The sequence below is a fragment of the Monodelphis domestica genome, chromosome 1, assembly GCF_027887165.1.
Source record: "Monodelphis domestica isolate mMonDom1 chromosome 1, mMonDom1.pri, whole genome shotgun sequence".
NCBI lineage: Eukaryota > Metazoa > Chordata > Mammalia > Didelphimorphia > Didelphidae > Monodelphis > Monodelphis domestica.
This window is the reverse complement of record NC_077227.1, coordinates 486,341,794-486,362,544: the sequence shown is the minus strand read 5'-3', so window position 1 is coordinate 486,362,544 and position 20,751 is coordinate 486,341,794. Positions and strand designations below refer to the sequence as shown.

Here is a 20,751-nt window from a genome sequence, read left to right as displayed (position 1 = left end):
GGGATTCAACAGATATTTTTTGGTGTCGATAGTGGTGGCATAGTACTAATTGGAAAGATAGTAGAAAGTTTCATATTCATATTCCCCATCTGAAAAACTCAGCTTGATGAAGGGGCATGTGTTGTGAAAGTGCAGAAGTTTTTCTAGGACATCCAGAGGCCCAATGTACATTATTGATGGATATTCTGTAAAATTTAAATGTTGAGCTTTAGGGAGAAGAGCTAAAACCCAAGAGAAAACTAACTTGAGGTTTTCTTCTCTCTTCTTGAACTTGAAAATATCCAGATCACTTTTTAATGAATTTCACTGCAGCCTAGTTGTTGCTTCTATGATTCATTCCAAAGCAGAGGTCAGCCTAAGCTCTATATACCCCTTCCTTTGGAGAGAAGCTCCTTAGCCAGGGGCAACAGGGTCAGAAGAGAAGAAATATGTCAATTCAGGAGTATTACCAACATGAGAAAGAATTCTTTGAACTTGCCTTCCCCCCTGGATCAGCAGCCCATTGTTTTTCAGAAGTGACTTCAGAAAGGAATAGGATTCTTAAAAGATTTTAAAATTTAAGCTGGCCTCCTTTCTCACTTCCAACCATCTTTTTTTCTCTTTAGATTAAACAAATATGAGATTCAGCTATGAGGGAGAAGGTAATTTTTAATCATACAATTTATAAATAAATGTTGCTTTATTACACTTGAAAATAAGGGGAACAGGTCAACCAAGCATCGATAATTAATATATAACTAAGAATCATTCAGGAGGTGGCTCAGTGCTTTGAGAGCCAAGACAAGAGACAAGAGGTCCTGGATTCAAATCTGACCTCCAACAATTCCTAGCTGTGTGACTCTAGATAAGTCACTTAGCCCTCAATGTCTACCTCTTAACACTCCTGCCTTGGAACTAATACACAGTATTGATTCTAAAATGTAAGGTAAGAGTTAAATAAATAAGAATAATTCAGAGAGGCATCTGAGGAAGTAAATGAGATAAAGAGCCAGACTAGGATTTAGAAAGAGCTGGATTTGAATCTTGCCCCTTAAGCTGCCAGGTGATCCTAGAAATGTCATTTGCTACAGTGCATGGAGTCCTGGGCCTGGAGTCAGGAAGACTTGAATTCAAATCCAGCCTCAGATAATTACTAATGGTGTGACCCTTGGCAAGTCATTCTATCTCTCCATGTCTCAGTTTCCTCAACTATAAAACAGGGATAATAATAGCACCTATTTCTCAAGGTTGTTATGAAGATGAAATGAGATGATATTTGTAAAGCACTTAGAACATAGTAGATGCTATTAAAATGCTTGTTCTGTTCTCTTCTGCTCTTAGTGCCCCAGGAAGTAATCTAAAGTTATGAAATGAAGAGCAGATATCAATCTACATTGATGGAAGATTTTTCACCAGGCATTCCCTTTGTGAATGAATGAAATTCCATTGAAAGAGGATGAGTCAAGAGCAGATGTAGTCTTAACCAAGGGTTACAAGCAATAATAAAAAATAAAATAGATAATTCTGATTACATGAACTTGAAAAACTTCTGCATAAACAAAATATATCTAAGGGGGAAAGGGAAGTAGTCAAATAGGAAAAAAAATTTATATTAAATTTCTCAGAATCTAAAATATATAGATAACTAACAAATACATATATGCATAATTGCATAAATTTAAAATATATGAGTATCTGAGAAATTTGATATAAAGACTTTTCCCATTTGATTATTTCCCTTCTTATCCTAGATATACACATGTGTGCATATATATGTATATATTTGACCAAAAGCTATTCCCCAATAGATAAATAGTCAAAGGATATGAAAAATTATCAAAAGAATTATAAACTATTAACAATCAAGTGAATGTTCTGAATCACTAATAATCACTAATAATTTGAAATGCAAATTAAAACAACCCTGAGATTTCACCTTCACAATGAGCAAATTGGTGAAGATGACAAAAGATAGGAATATTCAGTATTGGGGAGATTATAGAAAGACAGGCATAGGGGCAGTTGGGTGGCTCAGTGGATTGAGAGCCAGGCCTAGAGATGGGAGGTCCTAGGTTCAAATGTGGCCTCAGACACTTCCTAGGTGTATGACCCATGGCAAGTCACTTGACCTCCATTGCCTAGGCCTTACCACTCTTCTGCCTTGGAGCCATTGGCTCCAAGACAAGGTAAGGGAGAAAGAAAGAAAGAAAGAAAGAAAGAAAGAAAGAAAGAAAGAAAGAAAGAAAGAAAGAAAGAAAGAAAGAAAGAAAGAAAGAAAGAAAGAAAGAAAGAAAGAAAGAAAGAAAGAAAGAAAGAAAGAAAGAAAGAAAGAAAGAAAGGCAGGCACATTGTTGAGATGAAGGTTGAAAAGCAACTTGGAATTGTCTTAATAAAGTGATTAAAATGACTCCATATCCTTTGACCCAGAAATTCTATTTCTAGATTTATGCCCCACAAAGATCACAGAAGTCCCTATATGCACCAAAATATTTAAAGCAGTATGTTTTGTGGTATCAAAGACATGAAAATAATGCAGATGCCCATCAATTGGTTAACGACTAAACAAATTATGGTCCATGAATGTAATAGAATAATACTATCCTATTAAAAATGATAGAAACACATGAAATGATACATTAAAGTAATCAGAGACAAGATAGCCATGTATACAACAACAATGCAAATAGAAAGAACCACAATCACAAAATATTAAAATGTGAATGTTGGAAAAATTACAAATTACAAGAATTACACCCAAAAAAGAGATTTGAGAAGATACTGTTTCATTTGTGGTGGTACAAAGTCCACAGGCCTAATGCATTACATATATTTCAGACTTTTTCAAAGTATTAATCAGTTTTGCTGATTTTTTCTTTAAAAATATTCTTTATTATATAGGAGAGTTCAAAGGAAGTGGAGAGATACTGGGAGAAATTCTGGTGATATAAATACAAAAGATATCAAAATTTTATTTTTTAAAAAAGAAAAAATTGTTAGGTCACTTTTTAGTTAATTTCATTGTAGTTTAGCTTCTAATTCTGTGATATCCACTCAGGGGGAAAAATGATTTAAAGCAGAAGTCCAATTAGCCCAGCCTTAATATACTATCCACCTCCAATACTTCTCCATTACCATCAAGGGTACCGCCATTCTCCCAGTCACTCAGCTTACTACCAAGATGTTAACCTCAACTATTCACTCTCTCATCCCTACATATCCAATTTGTTGCCAGGTCCTCTCAATTTGACCTTTAGGACATCTCTAGTATATGCCCATCTCCTCTGACACTGCTACCACAATGGGGCAGGCCCTCATACATCACACCTTGACTATTACAATAACCCACTAAATGGTCTCCATGCGACATCTCTCCCTACCCCTATCCATCTCTTACTTAGATCTCACTTTCTTATGCAATAAATTCCAGTGATTCCTTATTGCCTCTAGAATCAAAGATAAAATGCTCTGTTTGATGCCCCAAATCCTTCATAATTTTTCTCATATACACCCTTTTCTAGACTTCTTTCACCTTGCAATGCCACTAACACACAATAATATTCTATTATATTCACATATCATAATTTAGACATTCTCTAATGTGTGATCTACATTGTTCCAGGTTTTCTTCTTTAACAAAAACAATGCTATTATAAATATTTGGGGGTCTTGGCCAACTCTTCTTTGTGTCATTAAATTCCTTGGAGCATATAGTCCAGTCAATGGAATCTCTGAGTCAAGGGATATGGATATTTTGGTCACTTTATTCCTATAATTTCAACTTGCTTTTCAGAATAGCAATTCATACCTTCTTCAATGATGCATTAAAATGCCTGTTTTTCCATAATCCCTCCAACATCAACCATTTCCATCTTTGGTCATCTTTGTAAATTTTCTAGGTGTGAGTTGAAACCTCAAGATTGTCTTCAAGTTCACTTTTTATTGTTATTGATTTAAAGAATTTTTTCATATAGTTGTTAAGAATTTGCCATTCTTTGGAGAGCTGTCTATTCACATCCTTTACTCAACAGTCTGTTCAGAAATGGCTTTTGGTCTTACATAATTCTATTAGCTATCTATATAATGTTGATATCAGAACCTTGTCAAAATTGTTTGATACAAATATATTTCAGTTAATAATAACTATAATAGTTAACATTTGGATAGTGTCCACTATGTGCCAGGTATTGTACTAATGACTTTACATGTAGTATTTCATTTGATCCTCACAATAATTCTGGAACGTAGATGCTATTTCCCCATTTTACAGATGAGGAAACCAAGGCAAGCATAGGTTAAGTGACTTGATCAGGGTCACATACCTCATAAGCATCTGAGGACAGATTTGACCCCAGGTCTCCTGACTCCAAGCCTTGCACTCTACTGATGGTGCCACTAAACTCTCATTTCCCTTGTGCATTAAATGTTTTTATTTAAGCTAATTTCAATTTCCCATAGTACCAGCAGAGTTTCTTACTGTGAATGTAGTCCTCTCCCCCAATTTTCACTCCTATTAATGTACTGGCACTCCCAGAGGGCAGCTGACTACTTCTTACATTATGATTATAAGGATAACCCTAAAGAACTGAGCTTTCTAACATTCATTTTAATGAGCACCCATTTTATATGCTTCCCCCAGACCTTACTGATTAACTGGTTTATATTGTCTTTTATAAAGATAAATCAAGAACAAAAGAACAAAAATACCCCCAAAATTCTCTTCTAGGGGGAATGGAGCTTGAAATATCAAGTTACTGAGACATCCAGATAGGGAACACATGGAGGAACTTCATGACACCATACATAGAGCCTTGGCCCTGAATTTGAGAGGACCTGAGTTCAAATCCTTAATAGCTATGTGACCATGGGCAAGTCACTTAACTATGTTTGCCTCAGTTTCCTCATCTGTAAAATGGTGATAATAATAGCACCGATCTCCCACAGTTGTGAGGATTATAACAAATAAAAGGGTAATTAAATAAATTTTTTTTTGAGAGAGAGAGAGAAATTTCCTTTAAGGAAAGATCAGATCCCAGATTTCACCTCAGTATGATCAGCTCCATTCTGTGCCTTGTCCAGTGCCAGCCCAGCAAATTCATGTCTTCAAAGGTGAAAGTCAAAAGAGAGACCCAGCATGCTCCTCACCTGGGTTTAAAAGTCTCTCCCAACCTGTTCACTATAATATGTCATGATGGTGTGCTGACATTCCACTGGCTTTTATCCTTTCACTAGGGATGCCTAAAGTGACACTTGCTCTGCCATATTGTCACCCACTTTAATTACTGACTCTCACACTAATGCTAGGGGGTACCAGGACTTAGAACAGTGATGGTGAATCTTTTAGAGATGGAGTGCTGGGCCCCACTCCCACCCACCCCCTGGACCCTATGTGCCCCCACCACACACACACACACACACACACACACACACACACACACACACACGTTGCCTTTCGAGCCCCCATTACCCCAGACAGGGGAGGGAGGAAGTGATCCCATTGGACTGGTGGGCAGGTGATGTAGAAAAATGTCATCAGGAGCATGGAGAGGGGGGAGGGAGCAGCTCCTCCTGAGTACCTCTGCCTTTCTAGTAATGAATTTGTGGGGATGGAGGGGGCGGCTCATGTGCCCATAGAGAGCATTCTGTGTGCCATCTTTAGTTCCATAAATTCACCATCACTGGCTTAGACTCTGTCCTCATGATCAAGGTCCCCTAAATAACTTCCTTCCCTCAGGATCAAATTAAATAATATATGGAAAGTGCTTAACAAATGCCTGATACATAATAAGTGCTATATAAATGTTGGCCTAGCAAAATTGAGGAAAAAGGCTCATACCTTTCAGGATTTCATTCAACTTGTTAATTAATAGCTGTCGCTCTGAAATTGTGGCCAAGTCATATCCCTTCTTGGCTTTGTATTTGCTCTATGATGACTGTTCCTCCTCTCCCTCCTTCCAGACAATAATTCAGTCAGTTAAATCAGTTTGGTAACATATACCTTGTCATACCTAGCACAATAGATCAAGTTCTGGGCCTGGAATCAAGAAGACTTAACTTCAAATCTGGCCTCAGGCACTTACTAGATGTGTGTCTGTAGACAAGTCACTTAATCCTTTTTACCTCAGTTTCTTCATCTGTAAAATGAACTGGAGAAATAAAAGGCAATTCACTCTGGTGTGTGCCAAGAAAACCTCAAATGGGGTCACAAAGAATTGGACATTACTGAAAAAAAAATAGCACAATAACTACAGACCTTGTCATGCCTAGCTCATGGCCAAGCACACAGCACATACTTGAAAACTGATGAAATTTAATTGAGTGATCTGTTCCTACATTCCTAGGAAATAAATGCCCCATTTCCAGTCTATGAACATTTTTAGTTTACTAAGCATAGTACTTCTCCTTTTCTTCTCCAACTCAGATAATTGCCTAGTAGAACACAGTTGTAAAGAGGTCTGTCCAAGTTCAATTACAGTCTGGATAGCATAGTAATCAGCATGTTTGATGCAGAGAAGCCTGATAACCAATTAACAGCAAATAATTAGAGGATGTTAAATGATGGGTTGGGGTAGGGATGTTGCCAGGGGCAGTAGATTTCTGACCATGCCATGGAATTTGTGGAGAAGCCCAGACACCTCAGGACCAACAATGAATTCTTTCTTCCCAGCAATAAGTTCTTCACTCCAGGCTCTCCTGGGGCTTTCTGGAAGGTGAGATGGGAATTGCCATCCTCCAGATGTGTAGTCTGGTCTTCAAATCACATACATTACAACACAGACTGGAAAGAAGTGTTAGAAATTATGAAAGATGAGCAAACTTGTGAATCCATAGAACTTTGAATTTTATGAAGCATTTTCCTTACAACATTACTTGAAGGTAGAAGATTAAAGAATTATGATTCTCTGCCAGATGAGGAAAATTCAGAAAGCTTAAACGACTTGTCTGAGGTCATAAAACTAGTTAGTAGCAGAACTAAATTCCTAAGTCACAGATCTCAAGTTGCAAAGGACCTCAGAGATCATTTGGTCCTTTTTATTTCACAAATAAGGAAAGCCCAGAAAAGCTCATTGGTTTGTAAAGCTATCATAGTAAGTTTAAGCTTTTAAAACTAGACTCCCTCTTGCGCAAAATGAAATGATTCTGCAGGATAGGCAGCCCCCATATAAATGAGAATGTTTCTAGATATGGACCAGGATATCATGACACATAGGAATACTGAAATACTTGGCAAGAAAACTATTAAGATTCCTGAGTCCTTCAGCTTGGATTCACTCTCTGCGGTTTTCTATTTTCTTCCTTTATTTATTCCCTAATCAAAGTAGAGAAACCCACAGTGCCTGCCCACTGATTGCCTTCCAATAACCAGCTTTTCCACTTGGTCAATAAACAAGTCTGCCCCTGCTCCTATTAAAAGTAGCCATATATCTTTTGAGGAAGTCTTTCCCAACACTGATTTGTAGTTTAAAAGATTGACTCCAAGCATGAGAGAAGTGACTATGGGAGGAAGGATCATAAATAGAAACTTGGTAATTATCAAAGCTATCTGGTACTAGCTAAGAAATAGAAAGGTAGACCAGTAGAACAGAATAGACATACAACAAACACTAATAAAATATTATAGTAACCTTGCATTTGACAAAAATATAAATCCAAGTTTTGGGGATAAGAACTCACTATTTGGTAGAAATTGTTGGGACAATTGGAAAGTAGTTTGACAGAAATGAGGTATAGACCAATATCTTGTACCATTTACTAAAATAAGATCAAAATGGATATATGATCTATATATAAAAGGAGATATAAGCAAATTAGAACAGGGAACATTGCCTATCAGGTTTATGGAGAAAAGAATTTATGAGTAAACAAGAAATGAGGAGCATTATGAGATGTAAAAAGAATAATTTTTAATCCATTAAATTAAAAAGTTTCTGTACAAATAAAACTAAGATATGTGAGATTAGAAAGACACAATTAGGGAGAAAATATTACAGATGGTTTCTCAAATAGAGGTATCATATCTAAAATATAGAGACAATTTTGACAAATTTACAAAAATAAGAGACATCTCCCAAATGATAAATGGACAAAAGATAGGAAGAGAGGGTTTCTGGATGAAGAAACCAAAGTCATAGGTATGTAGGAAAAATGCTCTAAATCACTACTGATTAAGGAAATGCAAATCAAAACAATTCTAAGATATCATCTCACACCTATCAGATTGACTAAAATGATAAAAGACAAACTGGGAGGGGATGTGGGGAAATGGGGACAGTAATACAGTGTTGGTGAAACTGTGAAATGGCTCAACCATTTTGGAAGGCAATTTGGAATTATACACAGAGAGTTATAAAACTGGGTCATACTCAGACCCAGCAATACCATTGCTGAGTCTTATTTCCCAAGAAGACCAGAGGAAAAGGGGAAAAAAACCTATATGTTCCAAGATATTTATAGTAGTTCTCTTCATAGTGACAAAAGAACTGGAAATTGAGGGAATGTCCATCAATTGGGGAATGACTGGACAAATTGTGGTATATGATAGTGATGGAATATTCCTGTGCCTTAAGAATCAATGAGCAGATTAATTTTTTTTAACTACATGGAGTAATAAAGGATGAAACAAATAGAACCAAGAGAACATTATATGCAACTATAGAATTAATATTTGAAGAATAACTTGTAAATGTCCACCTCCAGAGAATGAACTGAAAAATAAAAATACAAAAGACACTATCTAGGCATATAATTTTGTCAGCTGGGCCTTCTATGGTGCAGGGAGGAGAGAAAGGACTAGGATATCTGGGAATAAATTATATTAAATGGCTTTTTTAAGGACCAACTTAAGCAAAAAGAAAGAAATTTGGCCTGTATTTTAGAAACTTACAGATTCATAGAATGTCAAAGGAAAGATCCTCGGTTAAGAACTGTAGATACAAAGAAAGGCAAGGACCTCACATTTGAATGTGAGGAAAAACATAAAATGACTTTGAAAAGGGTAGAGGGAGAAGGAAACTTTTGCCAGGCATGTTAAAGTCCTTTGCCAAGAAATAATGCCCTGAGCCACTTCCTTAAATGGAGGGAAGAGACAAGCCCCTGGGGCAGAGTACTGAAAAGATGTGGATTTGGGAATTGATTCCATCTGACTTGCATAATAGCATGCAAGTCATAACTGATAGAGTCAGGATTTGAACTCTGATCCTCTGATTCCAGAATAGTTAGGTGGCACAGTAGAGATAGTGCTAGACCTGGAATCAAGAAGAGTCATTTTAATTGAGTTCAAATCTGGCCTCAGATACTTCCTAGCCATGTGTATTTGGACAAATCACTTAATTCTATTTGCTTTGGTTTCCTCATCTGTAAAATGAGTTAGAGAAGGAAATGACAAACCACTCCAGTATCTTTGCCAAGAAAACCCCAAATGGAGTCACAAAGAGTGGAGCATGACTGAAATGACCGAACAAGCCTCTGATTCCAAATCCAGTTCTTCTTCCCAACTTTATTTGTTCATAGTGGAATGCGATTACATCACCCCCTACTCATCATCCTTGAATGGCCCCCCATTGTTTGCCCCAAAAGCTACACATTTCTCAAGGCCTCATACTGACTTGTTCTAAATTTTAGTTACATATTTACATATTCCCAGCAAAACTGGATTACTCACCATCCCCTGAGCATACCTTACATTTTCCTGCAATTTCATTTGTCCATGCAATCCCCTATGTCTAGAATATCTTCTCAACTCAAGCCTTGCCCCAACTTGATTGCCATTTTTGCATAATGTAATACTTCCCAAATGCTACTTCTCCAATGAAGTATTCTCTGATTTGCCCCAGCTAGAAGTGATCTATCCATCCTCTAAACTCATAGCACATTTTATACTTTACACGCACTAACACCTTATTTCCTATTACAATTATTCACTTGCATTTTATCTCCTCTTATAGTCTACAGAGTCTTTAAGGGAAGACTATGTCTTATTTCTCCTTGAAGTTTGCCACAGTACCAAGCATAAGGTCTTTCCTATTGAAGTGTTTGTTGAATTGAATTGAATAGCAAAGTATCTTCTTCTCATTGCTAGAACATTAAAATATGTATGTATATTTCATATGACTAACGTTTCTCTCCCTAGTCTTCTTTACCAAATACTGGTAATACATGGCTTCAGCATTCCCTCGTAGTGGATGTCTCATAACAACAACTAGAAGAAGAAAATCAATTTTGAGCAAAACAAGAAAAAGTGAGGAGCAAAATGAAAAGAGATGTTTTCAAAGTTAGGCTCTGGATCTTCAGCCAGTAGATCTGATTTGTATGGAAATTTTCTTTGGGGAGGGGGGGGGGGGGTTTGCAATGAGTGAGCCATAGACTGAAGTCAGCTAAAACTGGAAGAGAGCTGACATGGCTACACCTGGCACACACAGCATGAGTGTGAGTGTGTCACACAGATGAAACAGGCCCTTCCCCAGAGGCTGCTTGAAATGCTGTGAGTTCATATGCAAGTCTGCATGACAAGGTTACAAGTCTGGCAATTGGCATTGTCACAAACCCAAACCTGCCTTTGCCATGTCCCCCAACCAGAGGCAGAGAAGGCTGGAGCTGTGAGCAACCCCTGTGGTCTCCTAGCACTTCAATGGAAAAAGCTGTGAGCCATGACCTCCAGATGCAGTGGCTATAGATACAGTCAAGTTGCAAAGAAAGTAGAAAGAGAAAATGGCAAAGGGTGTAGGAGAACTGGGAATCAGAGGTGGTCCCTTATTAGCCTTTCTGTGGATGGAAACAAAGAAGCATCTTACTTTTCTTGGGATCCTGAAACTTCAGTGCCTCAAAAGAACATTTTCCCCCATTGGATAGACCAAATTACTGTTCACATAATGACTATCTATAGTAGCTTAAGCTTTTAGCTATTTCTTAATGTCTCCCTATATACTGACCCAGCTAAAATAAATCCATTTTTAATAATGAGCAAGTAATGTCCACTCTTTGTCTGAAATTATCATAATGGTTTTTGGGGGGGGTTACTAATTAATGTCAACATCAGTGATTGATTAGCAATAACTTTCTCTGGGTGGTACAAAATGAAGTATGTTATAAATTCAGGATACCTGTCTTCTTACTCCGTTTCTCCTACTAAGTTATCTTATGACCACAGGCAATTTATACACCCTCTCTGTGCCTCAGTTTCCTTGATATGCTCAAATAAATATATTGAATAATATTCATCTTCCCAGTTCAAATTAAATTCCAAAAAAGGAATATATGTAAAAGTCCTGGGGAAAATATGAATGAATCAAAAAAACAATTATTCAGTATTTCTGATACGCCAGGTGAATGGTGTTAGGAAGGAGGATATGCTCAGTGGAATGACTAAGAAAGGAGTAGTGGTTCTAGGTCAAGGCAAAATAAGGTAAATAGTTATATGAATCTGAATTTATTTATGTAGCCTAGATTTACCTGGGGCTTTGAATATGTGTTTGGATAAGTTTTTCACTTGAGCCATTGCACTTGCTTATGCATTGTACCCTCAGTAGCTCTCTTCATCCCTACACACGTCTATCACCCCTAACCCTTCCAGGAACCTTGATTGCCACACTTCCTATCTCTCTAGTTAATTAATCTCATCACAAGAATAATTCATTAGGTGAGCTATAGTGGGAGATTTTTCTTGCTCCTTCACTAGTCACCTGACATCTGTCTCCAGAGAGCCCTCTTAAAGGGATAATTAGTATAACATGATGAGGAGCTAGTGTGGGGTAGCATCCCAGAAAGCTGATAATGGGATCCCAGGAGTCAGTGCTCCCACAAACCCTCAGGATCCCACATGTGATGTGCGAAAACACCAGGTTATCCAGATAACGGTCACAACCAAGGAAAACATTGAGAGATGTCTCATAGAAGCAGTGTGACATGGTAGAAGGCACCCGATGTTACCTTGATGAGGGAGTCAGGATAGCTGAACTGTGAGAGTGGGGAAGAAGCAGTTGCCAATAACCCTCATGAGGGTATTAGTCACTCTCCCACTGAGAGGCAGACCACCTGTGGGCAGCCTATAAAACCATCTTGGGGAAAACTAGAACCTGTCTAGTAGAAACTAGTACTTATTCTGTGAGTGTGGTGTTGTGTGTATTGCCAACTAGGGAAGAACCAGAGACCCCAGGCAGACATTGTTGCAGCAGAAGAGTTGGTTCTGAGGATCCATGATATTTGAGTGATTTCCTGTATATCTCTGTATTTGAGTTCCTCCAAGTCATCTGGATTCTAGAGAAAAGTCTCATTCATTGAGCTGTGAAATGAGGTACTCAAAGTCTCAGATACAGAAAACATCTTTGGACAATGGTGATTATATGTTACAGTCATTAACAGATGCATCTGTGACAATACCTTCTGAGCCCTGACCTATTTCCTCAAAAATACCCATTCAAAAAGATTAATTGATGGATAAGTCCATAGGTATCCATGAAATGTCAAAGGAATTAAAGGTAGTCCCCTAGTGTTTTAGTGGACCCCCCCCCCAATGTATAATTTGAGAGAGAATAAGGATAAAAATTGCATAGCCATGACTGGACTGGAATTAAATTTGACTGAAACCATATAACTGAGTTACAATCTGTGGCATTTGAAAAAAAACCTATTGAAGAACTCAGAGATTTGTCAAGGTATTTAAGCATGTGTTGAGGTCATGGAACTCCTACCATCAGCAATCACAGAACCCTGGCACACTGGCCAGAGAGTAAGATTCTAATTCTGAATCTCCTGTTGGCTCAGTTACCTTGGATATGTCATCTTTCTGGGCTTCAATTTCATCATCTGCAATATGAGGAACATGGAGTAAATGTCCCTTAAGGTCCTTTGTAACAATAAGATTTAATGATCCTCTAATAAGGCCAGGCCAGCACACTTTGCCATCACTCCCTGTCTTTAAGTTAGATTGTCCAGAAGCAAGTCATTAGGAGACAAAAGAGACTAAATTATCCTTCTGCACGTGTAGTTATTTATCAATACAAGCATGGAGAAATGGAGAGGCAGAGTTAGGTCTGGTCTTTAGTCTCACTATTGAAAGCTGGAAAAGTATGGAAAGCAGTTTCCAGAGCTAATTAGATCTAGTAAGGCTTTTGGAGTTCTACTTTGAAGGGGCAAGCAGTAGAAACCATCCAAGCATAAAATGTGTTTCTTCCTCATTCTCAAATGAACAATGATCAATGTGGCATCTGGAGAAGTAGAACATGAAAGAAGAAACACAAGTGGCTATAAACAGTCTAGGAAATATAGTATAGTAAAGAGAACTCTGGATTCAGAGTCAAAGGAGCTGGGTTTATATCCTGACCTTACCAATTACCTCCTATTTAACTTTATCACTTAACCTCTCTTTCCTCATATGGAAAATGAAACTGGTTGATTTCTATAATATGATTTCTAAGGTCCCTTCTAACTTTAAATCTTATGATCTCCATGGCTTTCTTAGAATCCAGTATCCTTTTCCTTGGGACAATTAAAAGCTGTACATGTTGTCTTAGAAAGGGATCTAGATAGATTATTGATCCATTATTCTTTCTCGGTATCAGAGTTTTTAGTCATTTTGTCCAAAGACCTCTTGATTGGTACAAAACACTCCATTGATTCCAGATTTCCCTTCTTTCTATGAATACTGCAAAAATATCAGTAACTACATCTTTTTTAAAAGTTATTTTTTTCAATTACATGTAGATCTAACACTTTGTGATCTAGGTTCTCCCCTTCTCTCCTTTCTTTCCTCCTTCCCTTCACCTCTCCCTTAGATAGTAAATAATCTGATATAGGTCATATTAGTGCTGTTATACAATACATATTTCCATATTCCTCATGCTATAAAAGAAGACATATATCACATATAGAAGAAAAAATCATGAAAGGAAAGTAAGTGAAATGGTATGCTTCAATCAAACAGTTCCTTCTATGGCTATGGATCATATTTTTCATCATGAGTCCCTTGGAGTAATCTTGTATCCTTGCATTGCTAATAATAGTTTAGTCCTTCACATATGAAATCATCTTACAAAATTTCTCTTAGTGTATATAATATTCTCTTGGTGCTATTCACTTCACTTTATCTCACTTCATATAAGTGTTTCCAGATTTTTCTGAAATTATCCTGTCCTTCATTCCTCATGTCACAATAGTATTCCATTAATAACTACATTTTTTACTGAGCATACTATGTCTAGGTCCCTGTGTGTTCAGTATATTGATTAATTAATCAAAAAAGATGAATTTAGCATCTACTTTGTGCACTATGGTAGACATTATGGGCACAAAGCCAAATACCAAAAAGTCCCTGCCTTCAAGGAGTTTATAATCTACTGGAGAGATTACAAGATCACAGAATTAAAGCTTCAAGTAATTTTAGGAGCCATTGAATTCATCCTTCATTTTAAAAGTGAGGAAAATAAAACAAAGAAATTAAGTGACTTGCCTAGCAGTACAGAGCTAGTATCTGATTTATTTGCTTCCTATATCAAAGGCAGCATGGTAGAGAGAATGCTGACCTTGAATTCTTTCTGTTGTCACCATAATACAAGTTGAATTGAAGGAAGAACACTGAGGGGAAATTAGGAAAGGCTTTATGGATATGATGGTAGCTGAACTGATTCTTCTGAGAGACATAGTTGAGGAAGAAGATTCTAGCCATGGGAGATTTAAGTTACCCAGTGTTAGACGGTGTGAGAATGTATCTAATACTGGATTTGAACTCAGGTCTTCCTGACAACAGGTCTATCACTCTACCCTCTTCACCACTAAGGCAGAGCTAGGACTTGAATCCAGATTTCCTGACTGAATCTAGTTCTTCGCCCTGCACACCTTTGTTGCTTAGTATTGTCCAATTCTTTCTGACTTCATTTTGGGTTTTCTTGGCAAAGATGTTAGAATGATTTCTCATTTCCTTCTCTGGCTTGTTTTATAGATGAGAAAACTGAAGCAAATAAGGTCAAGTGGCTTACCTGGGGTCACATAGCTAGGAAGTCTCTGAGATTAGGTTTGGATTCAGGTCTCCCTCATTCCATATTTAGGGCTCTATCCACTGTGCAACAACCTGCCTTTTAAAGCAACATAGCAATACTTTATAATAGCAAAAAACCTAGAAAGAAAATGTGTAGATGGAATGATTGAATAAATTGTGGTATTTGAATGTAAATATTATTACACCATAAGAGAAAACAAATGTGAACACTCATAAGAAAAATAGGAAGATTTGTTTCAACTGATTCAGAGTAATGTAAGCAAAACTAAGAAAATAATCCACACAATGACTATAATATTGCAATTTTTTAAAAAACTAGAATTGAGTCAAATACAGTAATATCATGTACTTATAATGACCAATGTTGACCCTAAAGAAGTAAAAAGGAAGTATCTCCCTCCTTTCAGTAAGTAGAAGACAGTAGGTATGGAATACTGTATACACTGTTAGACAAGAATGCAGGGTTAGTTAATTTTGCATATAAAAAGAAGGGTTTATGTGTTCCCAGGGAAATACACAGAAACAATTTAGGTGAAAACAAAAGACATCACTAAAACTTATTTTTTAAAAGGCAAAAAAGCAAGATGAATGGTAGGAAGGAAGGAAGGCAAGAAAGTAGAGAGGGAGGGGGAAAGGAGGGAGGGAAGGAGAAAGAAAAATAGAAAGGAATGGAGGGAGGGAGGAAAGATTTTAACAGATGGAGTTTATGGGATAAGTTCATTCTAGGCATAATAGATATCACTGAAGGCAAGCACAAAGAATATGAAAAGGAATGGTAGACCCCTTCCCAGAGACACTAAGATCCTAGAAGGCAGAAACTGTGACTCTGCAAGATATAGCTTTCTCTCTCTAGTGCCTAGCTCAGGACCCTCTAGGTCCAGATATTTATTGATGCCAGTAATATTTAGCAACTTCATAGGTATGATAGAAGGTTAAATTGGTTGGTAAGTACCCCGCTCCCCTGATTCCTTGAAGGATCCAGGTCTGTGTTTCTGACACAGGAATATTAGTCGCTGAGAGATATTTCAAAAGCAGAGGAAAGTTCTGTCCTTTGACAAAACCAACCTATAGTTATTCGTTCCCAAATCCCAAACTTCTCTATGAAAAATTTCTTGGGAGAAAAAAGGATAAGGAAAAGTAGATTTGTATGCAGGTGATTTTATTTAGAAGACACCTTAGTTCTTTAGAGTTACAGAAAAATTCACCCCTTTAGTCCATTATGAGCACCTGTTGAGGGTTGACCAGACTCATTTTTCAACCGTTAGCCTGGAAAGGATATGTGGAAAAGGCTAGATCTTTTGAGGTAAGATGGAAAGTCTTAATGGACTCCCAGTGAGGGTTAAAAGTAGAGGAGAGGTAAGAATTCTTCAATGCCTAATAAAATGCAATTCATTCCATCAAGGTTTATTTGCTTTTTAAAAATCACACCTGTGTCTACGTGTTAACTGCTCCTTCAGGACAAAGTTTTCAAACAGAAATTGTACTTGGCTCCTTGCACCTGCAAATAAAAGGGGGCAGCTTGATGTTTGGGGGCTTGGGGTTTTTTGGTTTGGGGTTCTATTTTCTCTTCTATTTCTGACCCTGGCTGGATTTGAACAGGCTTAAGTACCAAAGATTTCTCTCAAAGAATTTCCAGGACAATAACTATACTTTTTCTACCTCACTTTGCTGATTTCCCCCCAAAATTGATGAGTTGCTATGTTGGTGAGGTTTTTCCTGAGAGAACACAAATTCTGAGTTCCTTGGTATTCATCACTCAGTAGCCAGACTGTTTTGTTATTCTATCCCGGTTTGAATATACTTAAGTGTACACTTTTCATTGAGACTCCTTTACCCAATGTGACTGAAACAGATGAGATAATATGTGTAAAGAGCTTAGCACAGTGCCTAGTACAGAGTGGGCACCACATAAATGATTATTCCCTTCTTTTCCCCCTCCCAAATGAATGAATGAATCTTTTAGGAAATAATGCAGTGAGAGAAATGCAGTAAGAAGCTCAGTGAAAATCTCCAGACTTCCAGGCCAAACTCTGCATTTATAAGAAGCACCTTTAATGAGTCCAATTCCATAGAATATTTCTCTTTGTGAGAAAGCTCAACACCAAGAAACAAAGCAAGTTATACTGATTGAATCCCCCCTCCCTTTCTTTCTAGAAAGTTCAGCAATACACAGTCATCGTTCAGGCCACAGATATGGAAGGAAACCTTAACTACGGCCTCTCAAACACTGCGACAGCCATCATTACAGTGACAGATGTGAATGACAACCCACCCGAATTCACCACGAGCACTGTAAGTACCAATCCATCAGCTCAGTGATGCATGGACGAGCTCTGTGTTTGTTATTCATGGACGTTGGGTATGGCTTGTCTCTGTTTCCCTGTTTGGCAGATAGAAGGGACTTGATAGATAACAGTATAACAAAGACTTGGAGCAAGAAAGGAGAATGATTCATGAACCAGCAAAACTCCAGGGCCACCAGGACCTCTGCAGTGTGGAGGGGAGTAGGAGACTGTGCTGAGGAGACAGTGTGATTGGGGCGAAGCAGATCGAACGGTTTGCTAGGATTGGTAGTCAACCTAGTGGCGTTTGTCATGCATGAAGGATAGCTGGAGACCAGAGTTGTTCCTGGGACAGAGTGCCTTGGATACTATTTCAGAAGCATAAATAGGTTGAGTGGTGATGTTTGGTTTGCTGGAGCAATGAGGATCTCTCACCAATGTTTATCAACTGTGTGTGGCTGTCCTGGGCTTGTGCTGGCTCTGTCGGTGCTTAGGGATAGACTGCGGGTAACTTAGAGCAATTGAAATTTTAGAGACATAACCTAGGAAGGCAGTAGCCTCTCCAGGGTTTGTCCTCTAATGACTGGCTAGGAAAGACTGCAAGAGGCAGATACCTGCTGTCTAGTTTCTTTAACCTTCAGAGTCTGCCACCCCTTGATCCGGAAGACCATGTTTTCACTTGCTTCTCTGCCCCTTACCCGGACCTCTTGCCTGGGACCTGAAGGAATCAGACTAGCTAAAAAAGAAAATTTCTTATAGGAGATGTCATGACCGGGAGCCTTGATAATCCACTAATTTATAAATGTTCTCATTTTCCTTTTCCATCTTCTTTTCTTCGTCTCCTCCCCTCTTAGGATCTGTCTTTTGGCTTGCCCAGCTATAACATAGATATCAGTGTGTAGGAGGCAGAGGCAAACTCTTCACTCTCTCTAGTTCTGGAGGTTTTAGCAGTTCTGGAAAATGGCGAATGTAGACATAAAAGAGAAAGAAGAGATAAAGTGGTCTTGAATATTTAACAAATTTCACTCAAGTTTCAGCCCCATGGCCATGTTAATGGAGAGTTAGCTACACTAAGGAATAATTGGCAAAGCAGATAAAGATACAGAGTAGCAGTCAGTCAATCAATAAACATTTATTAAGTGCCTACTATGTGCTCCATACTGTACTAATTATTTGTGTGAGCTACAAGAAACCTGGATGTCTACCTCCTACTTGTTAGCTGTATGACTTTTAAGAAGTCACTTAACTTTTCTCAGTTTGAATTTCCCTCCTATAAAAGTAGGAGTCTGACCTAAATGCTCTGTAAGAGTTAACACTCTATGGTTAACAGCTCTATGTAGAGTAAGTCAAAGTCTTGGATTAAAGGGCACAAAGATCTTTAGGATCAGAGATTTTTTTAAGTAATTTATTTACCTTCAGTCTTGGAATCAATACTGTGTATTGGTCCCAAGATTGAAAGTGCTAAGGACTAGGCAATGGGGGTGAAGTGACTTGCCCAGGGTCACACAGCTGGGAAGGGTCTGAGGTCATATTTGAACCTAGGACCTCCCATCTCTAAGCCTTGCTCTCACTCCACTGAGCTACACAGCTGCCCCCTAGGATCAGAGATTTAAAACTACAATCATCCATTTGACTCACAAGTAATTTATTAAATGCTTTCTATGTGCTAGATACTGGAGATACAAAAACAAGAATGAAGTAGTCCCTTCCCATACGGGGTTTACATTCTACAAGAAGTTTTGTCTAACCCTGTCATTTTACAGTTGGAGAAACTGAGTCTCAGAGAAATTAAATAGTCCTATATTTAGAGCTCAAAGGAGGCTATCTAGGCTAAATTCTTCATTTTATAAATGAGAAAAGAGGTGTTGCAATTTGCCCAAGGGTACAGGAATTTCTTTTGAACCCAAGTCTTCCGGCTCCAAAACTAGTGCCCTTTTCATTGTATCATGTAATTAACTTAGGGTCACCTAAGCTGTAATTGGCAGACCCAGAATTCAAACCAAGGTCTTTTGATTCAAAAGCCAGATATCCATCCACTTCAATAAGTTTTGCTTTGGTACCTTCCGTGTAGAAGTCTTATGCTAGGCACTGTAGGGGGAGACAAAAATGATTAGAGAATTATATATTTAGAGTTTGAAGAGATCTCAGAGGTCATCTAGACTGACCTCTTCATTTCACCGATGTTGAAGCTGAGGGCCAATGAGATCAAGTGCACAAGGTCATGTAGGTTGTGATCTACCAAACATTTGAAAATAGATCTTCTCACTCCCTGCCCTCAGAGATTATGATCTAGGTAACTGAAGAGAAAGGCGGGAGGAAGAAGGGAGATTGCTTCCTGAAGCAGGGCCCAGGGTGGGATTTTTGTGTTCTTTCATAAAAGAAAAAGGGCCATGACGGAGTAGTAACAAATAAAGAAGGCACCCAAAAAAATGCTCATAGAGAGTTCTTACAAACATATTACAGGCAACCAATAAGTGTGGTCAGAGGTCTGCCTACACAGAAGCATTCATTGTCCTGAGTTATCTAACTCTAGTGGCATTGCTAAGATCTCAAACCACCACAGACCATTTTCTGCCCAGTTATGGTATTTTCTGGATGGTTCTGTGGAAGGTTCACTGAACAGAAATATGGAGAGCTAGGCTTAAATCTTTTCTCTGTCAATAGCTATATGACCTTAGACCGTTCAAATTAACTTTTTCAAGAGTTCTTCACGAATTTGCCAATGTCAGGGGTTGTCAAGAAAAAGAAGGAGGAAAAATGACAGTACATATTTCAAGTTTACATAGTATGTTTCTCAGGACAGTCTTGTGAGCCAGGTAGTACATATATTATTATCCCCATTTTTCAGATGAAGAGACTGAGGTTCAAAGAGGTAAGTAGAGCTGCCCAAGGATATATAATGCTCTCCCTCTTCATCTTTTCCTCCTTGTTTCCATGGCTTCCTTCATATCCTACCTTAAAGCTCATCCTCTACAGAAAGCCTTTCCAGCCCCCTCTTAATTCTAGTACCTTTTAATGATTTAATGATTTCCTACTTATTCTGTCTGTAGCTTATCTATACATGGGTTTTCCTGTTGTCCCCCTTATTAAACTATGAGCTCCTTGAGGACAGGGTCTGTTTTTTGCCTCTTTCTGTATCCCCAGTACTTAGCATAGTGCTTGGCACTTAATAAATGCTTGACAGATGTTTATTGACTGACTGACTAACTAATAAACATAGGATCTAGGGCTTGATCTCAGATTCTCTGAATCTTTGTTGATGAGTTTTCTCTCTTTTCTTTTCTTTTTCCAATACTCCACATTGCCTTGAAACTTTAATCTCTATTTCTTAGTGGGGCCCCTTCCCCTAACAAAAACATTAGGTTCTACGTGTGATATATGGAAAATATGTCCTATACAGAACCCAAAAACCATACATGACTTACAGAGGGCAAGTATATCACTGAAGCTCCAGACATGAACCAATCACTCTCTGCGTTGTGGTAACCACCATCATCTCCTGTT

The 20,751-nt window shown here is 38.1% G+C and overlaps 1 protein-coding gene across 1 annotated transcript in view; it reads left to right on the top strand.

Moving 5' to 3' along the window:
• The window catches only part of CDH4 (cadherin 4), a 1,204,972-nt gene that overhangs the window by 1,078,898 nt on the left and 105,323 nt on the right, over nt 1-20,751 (top strand). Inside the window, exon 8 of the mRNA XM_007475618.3 lies at nt 17,120-17,257. Within this exon, the coding sequence (XP_007475680.1) occupies nt 17,120-17,257 (138 nt within the window). The remainder of the gene's footprint in view (nt 1-17,119; nt 17,258-20,751) is intronic.